The sequence below is a fragment of the Fusarium redolens genome, assembly GCF_020744475.1.
Source record: "Fusarium redolens strain MPI-CAGE-AT-0023 chromosome Unknown BKA55scaffold_9, whole genome shotgun sequence".
NCBI lineage: Eukaryota > Fungi > Ascomycota > Sordariomycetes > Hypocreales > Nectriaceae > Fusarium > Fusarium redolens.
In genome coordinates this window covers 440,778-453,482 of record NW_025763672.1, presented here as the reverse complement: position 1 = coordinate 453,482, position 12,705 = coordinate 440,778, and the positions used below count along the sequence as shown (strand labels likewise).

Here is a 12,705-nt window from a genome sequence, read left to right as displayed (position 1 = left end):
CTCTCCAGTGCATGGCATCGAGCTCTCTTTGACCGGGCTGCCCCTCAGCCTCCAATCTCCCGCCCCAAAAATGTCCGACGATGTCGATTCCATCGTAAAAGGCGCCTCAGCTCCTTCGCAAGGCGTGAAAGATGTCGCCGGCGCGAGTCCCATTCTACCCACCGCCGCTAAACAAGGCGATCCGCTCCATCATACGCCGAGTTCACCGTCTATGATCTATCTCAACCTTTTGATCCTCGAAGCATCACTGCGCGCGCAATTCCTTGAACTACGAGCTCGAAAGCGACACCATACTTTCTTTCTTACACTGCTGTCACTGTGGATCGCTGGTTTTGGATATGCTCTCTTTCTCGCTCCCCGTGAAGATGGTCGTGGTGTAGGAGGTTCTATCTACTGGGCTGTCGAGGGTGCAGAGAAGGTCTGCTTCATGGGTGGTATCATCACTGCGATACTCGTCTGGGCAACTGGAATCTGGGAGCGAGGAATTCGATGGCCAAGACGATGGTTCGCCATTTCGAATAGAGGACTACGAGGCTTCAACTGCAAACTGATCATAATACGACGGACGTGGTGGGCCGAAGCACTTTCAACGATTGGATTCTTCTTGACCTACGGACTCTTTTCACACACGGCTAGCTCATCGTATCGATATGTCGAACCGAGTCTTTTACGAGAGGTGGAGAAGGAACTTCAGATCACGAGCGATACACACCCGACTTTGATACTGCCCCACGAAGATGAGGAGAAAGGTGGTCACGAGGAGGATCTAGCGCCTGGCGGTGACTACGTCAAGCTGTTACTCCTCGCGAAGCCTTTCTCTGCTACGTTCCGAGAGAACTGGGAGTTATACAGGACGGAATACTGGGAGAAGGAGAATGAACGACGGGCCCTGCTGCGGCAAAAAGTCAAAGAGCGCGATCATCAACTCGTCAAGCAACAATACGGCTGGCTATGGTGGCTCCCCGGCCGACAACCGCGCCGCCACGAGCCCGAAAAGACACCACCCCGTCACATCTCCGTGGAGCGCGAACGTCGTCGTCGCGGAAGTAGTGTGCGCCGCGCCTCAACAAGCTCAACACGAAGTCCAACACCGATTGTCGAAGAAGATAACTCTGTGAGCCGACGACCCAGCAGCGGATCCATGTCAGCGCGCCGCAAGAGGCTGTCGACGAGTTCGAAGCCGAAAAGACCGGGCACTGATTCGAGATCTGTCACGCCAGATTTTCCGTCGCCTTTGGCGAGGGAGAGTAGTGCGACGCATACACCTGATTCTGGATCTGAGGGGGGTAAGGTTTTGAGGAATTCGAGTTCGAGATCGACTGTTGGGTCTAAGGAGCGGGATTAGGTATTGATAGCGATGTGTAGATGCTGTTTTAGTGTATATGTCGAGTGGTTTGACGCCGTTGAAGAAGTGCCATTGTCTTTTTTGGGCTTGTTTGATGTGAGGTTTTACACGCAGTTTGATCAGCCGCTTGTGGCTTTCCTCTCTCTGAGGAGAGTCACCATCGTGTGATTATCTCAGTCATGAATCACGCTGCATAGCATGACTGAGATACACTCATAAGTCTGCCAAGGTCTTGATCGCCAAGCGCACTTGTTCGTTGTTCACATGTACAGATGTCCAAATCAGCAGTGTACATCCATCTGATGGTGATCTATGATAGGCCGACAACTTGAGGTCGCAATCTGCGATGAAACTCTCACATCTGTCCTTGTTCCCTGTCAATTGAGTTTCTTGGGAGATATGGGCTGCAGTGAGTAACGAGTCATTGATACCCGAGTAGTAATCAAGGTGTAGGATAGCAAGTGAGGTCGGATTAAGGTACACTGAGTGCTTGATAATACAAAGAATTCGTAAAAGTAATCATGTCGACTACAAGCTCAGTAACGTCACAAGGCACTTCCAACGGATATTGGTAAATCGCATTGGTCTTAATATATCGGCATTGTGATGCCGGGAGGGGAGCCATAACCCTTCTAGTCCTTGACTAGAAACATCGCCATCGGTCTAAAGCGTGCCGACAACGTATTGCCTATTATTCAGAAACCAATGTCAAGTTTTATCTCACATTCTTATCTTTCTCGCTATATAGTACCGAAACCATACTATTAATGTGGAATAATCGAACGGACATAGAATAAAACCCGCACCATCGAATGTCACCCATCCCGAAATCGGCCGCTCCGCACCTCCGAGTATTCGATATCAGAAAACAGCATTTCCGCCAAATCTCATTTCCTCACCTCTACCTATACAACACAAGAATAGTATACCTATAAAAAACAGTCTTGTGACCTCAATTCCAAAGGATATGCAGGATACTCATCCCGTGAACACTTCCCCGCCATGTCAAAAGCTTGGCTTATTCGGTGGTTCACCGAATGAATAAAGAAAACGAAACGAAATACGTAAAAAACTCTCCCATTTCCGGGCTGTATTTCCCAAATCGGCATCATGATACCCGCCGGGCCCTCTTCGCCGGCGGCCGGTCCTATCTACAGTGGAGTTTTTGCAGTGTCGCTCACTTCCTATTCCATCGTACAATAACACGCTGTGGTATAAGCGAAAATCTGGGGTAGATACGGCGCCCGCTTTGCAAGTACCGTTATCGCTGGGAGTTAAAGTTAATTATTGTTCACTATCATGGTAAGAGATCATCCGGTAGATAAGGTAGTGGTATTTAAATACAAGCGTTACTCCCTCGTGGGGTTGATCTGAGGAGAAGTAAGTTGAGTTCTGTAGACTTGGATATTGCCCATCATGTTCTTCAACTGGGACAAGTTCTTCTCACCAAAACCGTCTCTAGACGTCCCTGCTCTAGAGACGGTTGATCTCAACGATAAAGAGATGGAGAAGAGAATCGTAAGAAAACAGGATCTTCGAATCATGCCATGGGTTTGCATAACATATCTCCTCAGTATGTTTCCCTCAATGCATCACCACATAATCACTAACATGAATACTCAGACTACCTCGATCGTGTCAACCTCGGAAACGCACGAACTCTCAACAATGACTCCCCAGAGCACAACATCGTCGAGCAACTCAATCTAACCGGCCAAAAATACAACATCGCCGTCGCCTTATTCTTCGTACCCTACGTCCTCATGGAATTCCCCAGCAATATTCTTCTCAAGTACTTTTCACCGAGTAAATGGATTTCACGAATTATGGTGTCTTGGGGTATTGTCACCATCTGCACTGCTGCGGTCTCGACATATGGAGGATTGTTGGCTGTGAGAATCATGCTTGGTTTGGCTGAGGCTGGCTTTTTCCCTGGGTAAGTGAATAGTGTAGTTGGGTGTGAGTGAGTGAGTGCTAATGAGGGGATAGTATTATGATGTATCTTTGCTTTTGGTACAAGCCTGAGGAGAGAGCTACGCGAATGGCTATCTTTGCTTCGAGTGTTGCTGTTGCTGGTGCTTTTGGTGGAATACTTGCCACGGGTATTTCTTTCCTTAACGGAAAGGCTGGTCTTGCTGGATGGCAATGGTGAGTCCTTACCACTCCCCTATGCAATTTCCCATCTAACATCGATAGGCTCTTTGTGCTTGAGGGTATTCCCGCTGTTATTGTCGGAGTCCTCGTGTGGTTCTTCCTCCCCGACTGTAAGTCCCTACCCTATCAATACATCGAGATCATGATATTAACAAGTACAGACCCTCAAACCGTCTCATGGCTCTCCCCCGAAGAACGCGCCTTCGCCGTCAAGCGTCTCGGCCCCTACGCCCCCTCCATGAACGACAAGCACTGGGACAGCAAAGTCGCCAAAGACACCGTTGCCGACCCCTTCTTCTGGCTCTTCGCCATCGCCTACTTCTTCATGGCCAACTCCCTCAACGCTTTCGGATACTTTGCCCCCTCTATCGTTGCATCTCTCGGCTTCAAGGGCTACAAGGCTCAACTTCTTACTGTTCCTCCCAATGTCTTTGCTGTGTTCATCATTGTGGGCAATTGTCTTCATAGCGATAAGACTAAGGAGCGCTCGAAGCATGTTATGGGTGGGTTGGCGTTTGTTGCGACGGGTTATCTGCTCCTTGCTGTTGTTAAGCATTGGGGGGCGAGATATTTCGCTGTTTGTATTATTGCTTGTACGAACGCTGCTGTTCTTCCCTTCGTTGCTGTAAGTTGACTTATTCTCACTACCCATCACATATACTAATATACGAAAGCACCGAACTGCCACCGTCCGAGGCTCAACAGCCACTGCTATCGCAACAGGAGGAATGATCGCCATCTCCAACACCGGCGGCATCACAGCGCCTTTCCTCTTCCCCGCCAGCACAGGGCCCATGTACTCAATGGGTAACTGGACCGTTTTCGCATTCCTCATCGCCGCTGCCTGTATCACTTGCTACGTGTGGTATGTCTTTGGTGCTCACAGCGGTTACCGAACTGGTGATGCTACTGAGACTGGACACTTTGAGGTTCTGGATGTTGGTGATAAGGATCCTAACCAGGTTATGGACCAGGCTATGGAGAATGAAAAGGCGAAGGATAAGATTAAAGCTATGGATATGGCTTAAAACGTTTGAGACAGTTGTGGGAGGATAAAAAGTTATGATTAACGTAGGGGATACCTGGCTACAACATATTCACGTGGGATTCCTTATTCTGAACTGAAGTCCCGTCCAAAATGCAGTGCAATTTTTGTTAAAGATGAAGACAGACTACTCCGTAAGCCTGTAGCAGTAAAGAGATAGCTTGTTTTACCTAAGATTTTGAAGAAATTATTATGAGTTTAGGACAAGATATATAAAATTCTCTATTCTTTACTCTAAATCTACCAAACTATTAATATTCAAACAGTTTATACATAGGGGAGAAAGGACTAGACTGGAAGAGAGGTCAAATATCAAAACTTTAACTGTGAATTATCCATACATCGCGCTCCCCTACCATACAGACTTTTGCCAGTACATATTTTAAGTCTTTATGCTTTGCTAGGTGTCAGGTGAAGTTTGAATAGTGGTGCCTCGAATACGGGTATGAAAGGAAGCTCTTCCCCCCCTTGTTCCTCTTCCTTCGAGATCTCTCACCTGAAGTCAGCTCTGTGCATGATTCACAGCAAACACCCACAAACGCAATCATGGCACCTAATATCGGGCACTCTATCCGTCTAATGTTATCATCTAGTCTACGCGGCGATGGTGAGGCAATGCTACTTACCCAAGATGACGACCATTACGAGCACGACGCTGAAGATGATATCGACCCAGGCGCTAATAACGAGCTGCGGAAACACGTCGACGATTTTGCAGCTGCCCTCAAAAAGAAGCAGCCAATGACTGAGATTGATAAAATCTTCAATGAGAAATTATCGGAGATGGTTTACGGCTCAAATATGATCGAAACGGTCGGCAGTAGCTTTGACGTCACAATCAAGCTTTGCCACGACATTTTTGCAGGGGGAATAGACGCAGATGATGCCGAGATCAGTGATCGTGACCCAACCTACCAAGCTATCCGAAGGGAACTCATCGAGAAGAACAAGCCTAGTCGGCATGAAGACGTGCTCCGAACCCGACGCGAGATTGTATATGAATATCTCTGCAGAAGGATTCTCCGCTGAGGCTATGGATATGCAAGACATGGAGGATCTTCCTGATGACTTGAAGCCGAAGCATCACAAGAAGCTGGCTACATTCACTCTGAAGCATGTGTATACCTGTTTAAGCTTGGTTAATTGATGAGTGACTAATGTCTTGATGAAAAAGAGAAAATCGGGTTTCTCAGGACGTTTACAAGATTACTATAAACTTAGGAAAAGATCATAGAAATTGAGCAAAGTTCTATAAACTCTTGAATATTATTTATTATTTTATATAATCTTTTCCTAAATTTAGAATAGCCTTCTCTAATCCTAGGTAAGACCAGCCTTTTCTTCTGTTACATCGGGGACATGGTCTTATCAGGTAACGTCATGAGCTCAGCCTTATGCAGAAGAGAGGCACATTCGAATATACATCCTGCTATCCAATGGAAGCATAGCTTATTAACATGATAGCGAAGACGTCACAGCTACGAACCCCTTGTTCCTTGACGAAAATTGGTGGTAGCATATGATCTTCCCTCGAGAACGACTGCCTGTACCCAACTTAGAATCATATCCTTGATCTACTCCCAAGGATCAATACAGTCTCAAATTACATGCCCATCATTGTTCTACCAATCTCCGGCCCTTCAATCGTTCAACATTATGGGTGGAGGTCCAATCAACCCATCATCAAAGCCCATACCCAATGCCCCTCTCACTCTTCGCCGCGCAACGATAGATGACTTGGATGACATAACCTGGATATCCGTAAATGGATCCCCCGATGACCCAGGTACCGACTACAGATTCCCATACCGTGATAAGTACCCAGAGGATTTCTGGAAGTGGACAAGAATAGAGCACAAGGAATTATTCGAACGGCCTGATAAGCTTGTCATCCTAGTAGTTACAGCACCTGTGCTTGATGATGGAGAAGTCATACACCAGCCTGTTTCTTATGGAGTATGGGACTTGAAAGTCACAAGCGACTTTATACCCGGAGGTCCGTATCACCCTCCATATCAACGCCATCTAACATTCACAGACCACGGCATTAACGAACGTCGGGACGCAAACAGAAAACACATGGAAGCCTATGCCAAAGCCCTCCCAGCCGGTCTAAAGAAGTACTTCAAACAATTCGGTTCAGAGCAAATTCCTTTATGGGAGCTTATAACACACCCTGACTTTCGAAGGAGGGGAGCAGCTAGTATGATATGTGAATGGGGACAGAAAGAGGCGGAAAAGGATGGGAAGAGTTTAAGTCTGTTGGCTACGCCTATGGGGAAGGGGTTGTATTTGAAGTTGGGGTATCAAGTTCTGGGGAGTGTTGTAGTACAGGCTGATGGGGAGGAGGAGAGAGTTGTTGTTGATGCTATGGTTAAGCACAATAAGTGAGTTTGGGGAAGATACTGGTTAAGAATAGGCCTTTACATGGTATGATGATTTGAATACCATATCAGGAATACACAGCATGTGTCAAATCCTCTGAATGACCTTTCAGCGGTTGTACCCAGTCCTCGGGGTGACAGGCTTGAAACTCTGAATCAGGGGTCGAAAGACTAATCAAAGAGTCTAGGTTACTAAGTTTATTCTAAAAAAGTCCTAAATCTGCCTTAACATTTCTGTTCTTGAGAATAGAAACTCCTACGTTTTGCGCCATCCCCTAACCCTTGCTGAGAATATGCTCGAACGCAGCACAAATCCCCTCGGTCAAACAAAGGTCCATTCTTACCCAGCACACCGGCTCAATGCAACGTCGAACAAGATTAGCAAGAACATCACTTTCCAATGCATGTGCTTCCTATTCCCTGGAACTCTTCCCCGGATCTGCATCAACAGCAGGGGCGTCAGATCATGCAATGGTGATACAGCCAAAGGAAAATAAACTCACAACGAGTCATTCTCGAATAATATTGCAATAATCTGGGCGTTTTCACGTGTTGATATGTTGACTTCATGTTTGCTTTAACTATTTCCCTGCAGAGATCATCAATCGAGGGACCGAGCACGATGGTCTTCGCCTGGTCCTCGCTCAGACCATTGCTAGTTAACAATAGTGCGAGAACCGGTTCCTGGGACCGTTCCGATCGTGAGCTAATGGAATGAAGCTGAAACGAAGAGCGGAATGAAGATCTTTTGAGAAGGCGGACGACGCTAGGGACAAGCCACGGATAACGGTAGACTAATAGGATGGAAGCATTCCCGGTAGACACTGTTTCCGGGATCGGAGCCTGTAGAGTGAGAGGTCTTTGAAGTTCCCCTGAACAATGAGTTTGTACTGTAGAAGCAATCGTCGATCATGTTACTATAGAACGCCACTGAGGTAGTGAACAATGAGAAAAGCAGTATGGATTGTCTTCGAGAAGCTATCTGCACGTAATACCCAGGGCTTTGACTCATATTGCTTTTTCCTCTTCACACGTGAATATCCTTCATGTACTCCATTTGACACGAGGCTGCACATCAATTTAGATGCTAAAATTACCTACAAGGTATCTTCAAGCCATGTCGTATAATAATCCTTGTAACGATCCTCGCAAAGGTCCCAATATGCCAAGAGCTGAAGATGACGCGGGGAAGTAGTATGGGTTGAAGGGGCTGAAATAAGTGCTCTGTATAGCTTCCTATTTGGCGGTAGTGATCAGCAGAGGATTCTTAGCTTGACTCAGCGTAGAGGTTCAAATTTGACATGGTTTTATCTGATTTACAGACATGGAGAATGGTTTAAGTCCCAAGAGAGTGGCAAGCGAGATATCCTTTTCTAAGCGCCATACCTCTCCGTTCACACCATCACCAGTGACAAAATCTAATAGAGTTCTTCCAGAAATCTCAACCAGATCATCGGGGATAAAACTTTCTCACCACTCCATCATCACAATGACCCTTACTACCAATAACCAAGCACACAATGCAAGCCTCACACGGCATTTCCCCACTCACCCCAGAATCCACCACGATCTACTAGTGCAAACTTTAACTCTCTCCTCTTCCCATAGGATCAGCCCTGTCGAGTAACGAATTCGCACGAGATCAACACGGGACCTGACTCGCCTTTTCGATTCCGATTCGTGATGAGGCACCTCGCAAGCCCAATTCTTAGTGTGACTCCGTGCTTAGCCGTTTTATTTCCCATTTATTACGTAGCGGTCAAAAAAGATTGTAAGACTGATTTGTTAGTTTATTGAGACATGGCAAACTTGGATGATGCATGCTGAAAAGTCTGTTAATACTCCTTTTTCTTCATTTATATCTACCCATGTTGACCTCAGAATTAAACGGTCAGCCATTCCTTCAACGGACAATCACTCACAACCATGGCCAACAACGGCTTTGGATCAGGCCTCGAAGGCATATCTCAAACAACAATAACCGTTGTTCTCGTCTTCCTCGCCATATCGCTCTACAACGTCATTGAGCTCAACTTCATCATCTTCGGAACCTTCAAGCGTCACTCAGGTCTATACTTCTGGTCATTTCTCGTTTCAACATGGGGTATTGCAGTCTACTGCTGCGGTTTCTTCATTAAATACTACGCTTCTTCAGCCCTGGGATATCTCGCTTCGACGCTTATCTCAGTAGGATGGGTAGCCATGGTTTCGGGCCAGTCGCTCGTGCTGTGGTCAAGACTACATCTTGTTCTGAGGAATAGATTCAGGTTGAAGGCTGTGTTGTATATGATCATTATCAATGGTGTTCTTATGCATGGCGCTGTTATTCCTATGATCTATGGCTCTTTTTCGCCGAATACAGATATGTGGAAGCAGCCATACTCCATCATGGAGAAGATACAAGTCACCGTGTTCTTCATACAAGAAATCATCATCTCATGCTTCTACATCTACGAAACAGTCAAAATGATGCGTCTGGAACGCACAATGGGCAACAAGCGCGGAAGTCGACGTCTAATGAACCATCTCATCTACGTCAACATCCTCATCATCCTTCTCGACATCACCATTCTAGGCCTTGAATACGCCGATCAATACCAATACCAAACATCCTACAAGGCTTTTGTGTACAGCACAAAACTCAAGCTCGAGTTCACTATTCTCAACCGTCTCGTTGAGATGACAACGGGTAACAAGGATGCTAGCTCTGGACCACGGAGTCACACCGCTGGTACGACGACAGGAAACAAGACGAATATCGCTCTTGATACATTCATCAGTAACACTGTAGACAAACCACCTGGCGATATATCGTATAGAGCTTATGCCATGGGTGGTAATGAACGACAGGCTCCTCGTCAAACACCCCGTGATGACGAAGTTGTCATGACTACGGAGATCATTGTTCAACGGGAAGAGCGAGAAGATGATGGTATGAGTATTGGCGGAAAGTCATCCGCTGGATCTACTATTGGGACGTCAAAGGGACATCATTACGAAAGTGAGGGATTATCGAAATCTTCATCTGAAGTCCATTTGGCGACGCGAGGCTTTTAATCAGGACATGGACATCACGACTACTCAACACAATATTTTCTTCATATACAAATCATTATTATATATACCCGGTGTTGGAAACAACAACACTACATAATTCCTACAATAACTACATACTTCAATCTTGAATATAACATTATATGACTTTCTTCATCCTCGAGAGAATGAGTAATTGCGGTAACGTTCATTCCAAGCCACTTACCCGCTGCCGGGATTCGGCGTTGGAAGTTTGTGTCAGCCAAACTCTGTTGAATTAAGTTTGTACTAGCCCTCGCGGAATTTATTTCCGTGGAGATTTGCGAGGACGGCGAACATGGGGAATTTGGAGTTTGGGGTTGTCATGACTCTTTGACGTTGGAACTGCGACGTTGTGGCTTTGACTAATGCCGGGGAATTTTGTAAAGGTTGGGACGTGGATGTTTGGGGATGAGTGGTGTTACTTTAGCAATCGGCCAACTTTATTCTTGGTGTCTACTAAGATCAGGTATCAAGTAGATGGCTGTTAGGGAAGGGAGCGGGTGAAGTCAATGAGGGCCTCAGACGTGATGAGGAGGATCTCATGGTTTCAGGTTTGCTAGATGCTCCCATTGAAGTCTTTCTTTACTCGGCGTTGTTCATTGCGATTGAGATTATGACTACTTTGTTCGGTTGAGTAGATGTTATTCAACCCCATCGAACATATTCGTAGGGACAATCCTTTGTCTGGCTTGAGGCTCTCATTGTTTAGTATGAACAGTTTGCTTCACATAACAGCACAGCATGTAAGTGAACTAGATGGCTGTTCAAAGAAACAGTATACTACACAACATCACAACCAAACAACACATGAGCATCAAAAAAGCAGCTACACTGAGAAAATGGACATATATCAACCCATACATGTCTCAAATCTCATCTCTCACCACCACCACAGCACCCTCCAGGTATTTCCCACCCAAATATCTGATAGCCCAACATGCCTTCCTATCCAAGCATCACCTTCGGAGTCGAGCTAGAACTCATGACCCCCTTCCCCGAGTCCTACCGCATGTGGCGCTACATCTCCCCCTCAGCAGCCTCACGATTCAACATGGCAGATCTGCTTGCAAAGCGAACGTCCCTACCCATCGCAGCGCAGTGTACTCATGCTCCAGATGACAGATGCGTCATTTGCACCACAGTCCCCAAGGAGAACCAATTCAGTGGCGACTGCGTACTTCAGTTCCCTGACGTACTGTCTTATGGAGAGGTCGTCTCGGATCGTTGTTTCATTTTCAAGTCTGAGTTTCTTGAATTCGCTCATCCGTTGAGTATAAAACGAAGCTGGGATGGCGTGGAATTAACAACCCCTGTTTTTCACTCTGGTGAGTTGGACTCTGGACTTCCTACTATGAACACTGCTCTAACGAACCTTCGACAGCTGGGTCTTCAAATCTCTGCCGATGATTCCTGCGGTATGCATGTTCACGTTGGTGTCGAAACAGGTATGACCATTCTTCTCGCCCAAAAGATCACCACCCTCGTGATCCTTCTCGAGAACACTCTTCTTCTACGTCTCGTCGCGCCTCCAAGATGGAAAAGTGGTTTTTCCATGCCAATCTGCGAAAACTCATCTTTAGCAACAGACATGGACCTCCACAGCCCCCTTGAAGACCCCACTGCACTCAATCAACATGTTCCTGACATAGGAACCATGAAACCAGGTAAGTGGAACAATTGGTACCCCAAGAGCATCTACAAGATGTTCAACGGCGTGTGGGGCAGCACAATCCTCGCCGATTTAAGTCTACGACTCAAAAAAGCACGTGTTCTGCGCTGCGGCTTCGCTATGTCTTTACGAGATCACAATGTTAGTGTTTCAGACCGTGGAGAGAATCTTGAAAGGTCCCCTACGACAGTTGAGTTTCGGTATTCGCAGATGACGTTTGATCATGGGCTTTTGCGAAACTGGACTGAGATTCTGTCGGGGATTGTTGTTATTGCGCAGGGTGATGCAGAGAAGTTTAAGAGGTGTGTTGAGAAGATTATCAAGATCAATGGGGAGGATGATAAGGATGTTTGGAAGGGTTTGATGACGGATGTTCTTGGGCTGGGACATCGTATTCCGCAGTGGGAGACGCAGTTTGAGCGTTTTGAGAGGGGTGAGTTTGTTTCTCATCTTGATGATCAGCTTCTTCTCAAGTCTATTTAATTGCTAACATAGGAGGTTTGAGTTAGCGTTTGTCTTGTAACAGCTGGCTGATGGTTTGGGAGCTCAGGTAAGTCAAGGTAAGTCAACTAATAAACAGGTGCATGGTCTACTTAATTGATTATGGTGGGTAAGGAACAGAGGAGAATAGAAAGATACAATTTTCCAACAGACATACAGTAAGTATCGTCAATTGTGATAAAATATCAAGTCTCATCAAATGGTACAGGGTATCTTGACGCCATCACGATCTTAAATGGTAACCCACCCATCAGCCTAAGATCTCAGATCTAGCTTGGCAAATGCTTGACAGATGAAATATCTATAAAAACATCTTCAACAATCCTTCGACCCAATTTTCCCATGAAACCCCCGTAATCCCTTCACTTATCATGTCCACATCCCGAGATGTTGGTATAAATCGTCGATGGTTGACGTGGCTGTCGTGATGTCATGTCTCAAAGCAAGGCATCATGAACATCCAGATAAGCCAATCATCGTGATTTGAATGGTAATCGAGCTTCATCGAACACTTTTCGATCCCTTGGTACTT

General features: G+C 46.2%; 6 protein-coding genes across 6 annotated transcripts; all 6 read left to right on the top strand.

Moving 5' to 3' along the window:
* Positions 1–70: 70 nt before the first annotated feature.
* On the top strand, positions 71–1,345 carry BKA55DRAFT_513719 (Spo7-like protein-domain-containing protein; the record flags this gene model as incomplete). Its single annotated transcript, XM_046187921.1, has 1 exon — positions 71–1,345. One exon carries the CDS (start codon positions 71–73, stop codon positions 1,343–1,345), a length of 1,275 nt encoding a protein of 424 aa, XP_046048452.1.
* Positions 1,346–2,658: 1,313 nt separating this feature from the next.
* On the top strand, positions 2,659–4,738 carry BKA55DRAFT_569686 (major facilitator superfamily domain-containing protein). The gene is made up of 6 exons (XM_046192950.1): positions 2,659–2,918; positions 2,969–3,281; positions 3,335–3,493; positions 3,542–3,609; positions 3,661–4,124; positions 4,174–4,738. Exons 1-6 carry the CDS (start codon positions 2,762–2,764, stop codon positions 4,525–4,527), a joined length of 1,515 nt encoding a protein of 504 aa, XP_046048451.1. The 5' UTR covers positions 2,659–2,761; the 3' UTR covers positions 4,528–4,738.
* A 352-nt stretch (positions 4,739–5,090) lies between these two features.
* Positions 5,091–5,573, top strand: BKA55DRAFT_690768 (uncharacterized protein; the record flags this gene model as incomplete). Its single annotated transcript, XM_046199557.1, has 1 exon — positions 5,091–5,573. One exon carries the CDS (start codon positions 5,091–5,093, stop codon positions 5,571–5,573), a length of 483 nt encoding a protein of 160 aa, XP_046048450.1.
* Positions 5,574–6,006: 433 nt separating this feature from the next.
* BKA55DRAFT_381822 (uncharacterized protein) lies at positions 6,007–7,008 on the top strand. The gene is made up of 2 exons (XM_046185964.1): positions 6,007–6,540; positions 6,583–7,008. Exons 1-2 carry the CDS (start codon positions 6,201–6,203, stop codon positions 6,933–6,935), a joined length of 693 nt encoding a protein of 230 aa, XP_046048449.1. The 5' UTR covers positions 6,007–6,200; the 3' UTR covers positions 6,936–7,008.
* A 1,846-nt stretch (positions 7,009–8,854) lies between these two features.
* BKA55DRAFT_512907 (uncharacterized protein) lies at positions 8,855–9,985 on the top strand (the record flags this gene model as incomplete). Its single annotated transcript, XM_046187848.1, has 1 exon — positions 8,855–9,985. The coding sequence occupies one exon, from the start codon at positions 8,855–8,857 to the stop codon at positions 9,983–9,985; it is 1,131 nt and encodes a 376-aa protein (XP_046048448.1).
* A 955-nt stretch (positions 9,986–10,940) lies between these two features.
* Positions 10,941–12,155, top strand: BKA55DRAFT_513721 (uncharacterized protein; the record flags this gene model as incomplete). The annotated part of the gene is made up of 2 exons (XM_046187922.1): positions 10,941–11,813; positions 11,883–12,155. The coding sequence occupies 2 exons, from the start codon at positions 10,941–10,943 to the stop codon at positions 12,153–12,155; spliced, it is 1,146 nt and encodes a 381-aa protein (XP_046048447.1).
* Between the last annotated feature and the right edge of the window lie 550 nt (positions 12,156–12,705).

Coding starts and splice junctions, on each gene's coding strand:
- BKA55DRAFT_569686 (XM_046192950.1), top strand. CDS start 2,762: ATGTTCTTCAACTGGGACAAGTTCTTCTCACCAAAACCGTCTCTAGAC. Junction 3,282..3,334: donor GAGGCTGGCTTTTTCCCTGG/GTAAGTGAATAG, acceptor ATGAGGGGATAG/TATTATGATGTATCTTTGCT. Junction 3,610..3,660: donor GTGGTTCTTCCTCCCCGACT/GTAAGTCCCTAC, acceptor TAACAAGTACAG/ACCCTCAAACCGTCTCATGG.
- BKA55DRAFT_381822 (XM_046185964.1), top strand. CDS start 6,201: ATGGGTGGAGGTCCAATCAACCCATCATCAAAGCCCATACCCAATGCC. Junction 6,541..6,582: donor AAGCGACTTTATACCCGGAG/GTCCGTATCACC, acceptor TAACATTCACAG/ACCACGGCATTAACGAACGT.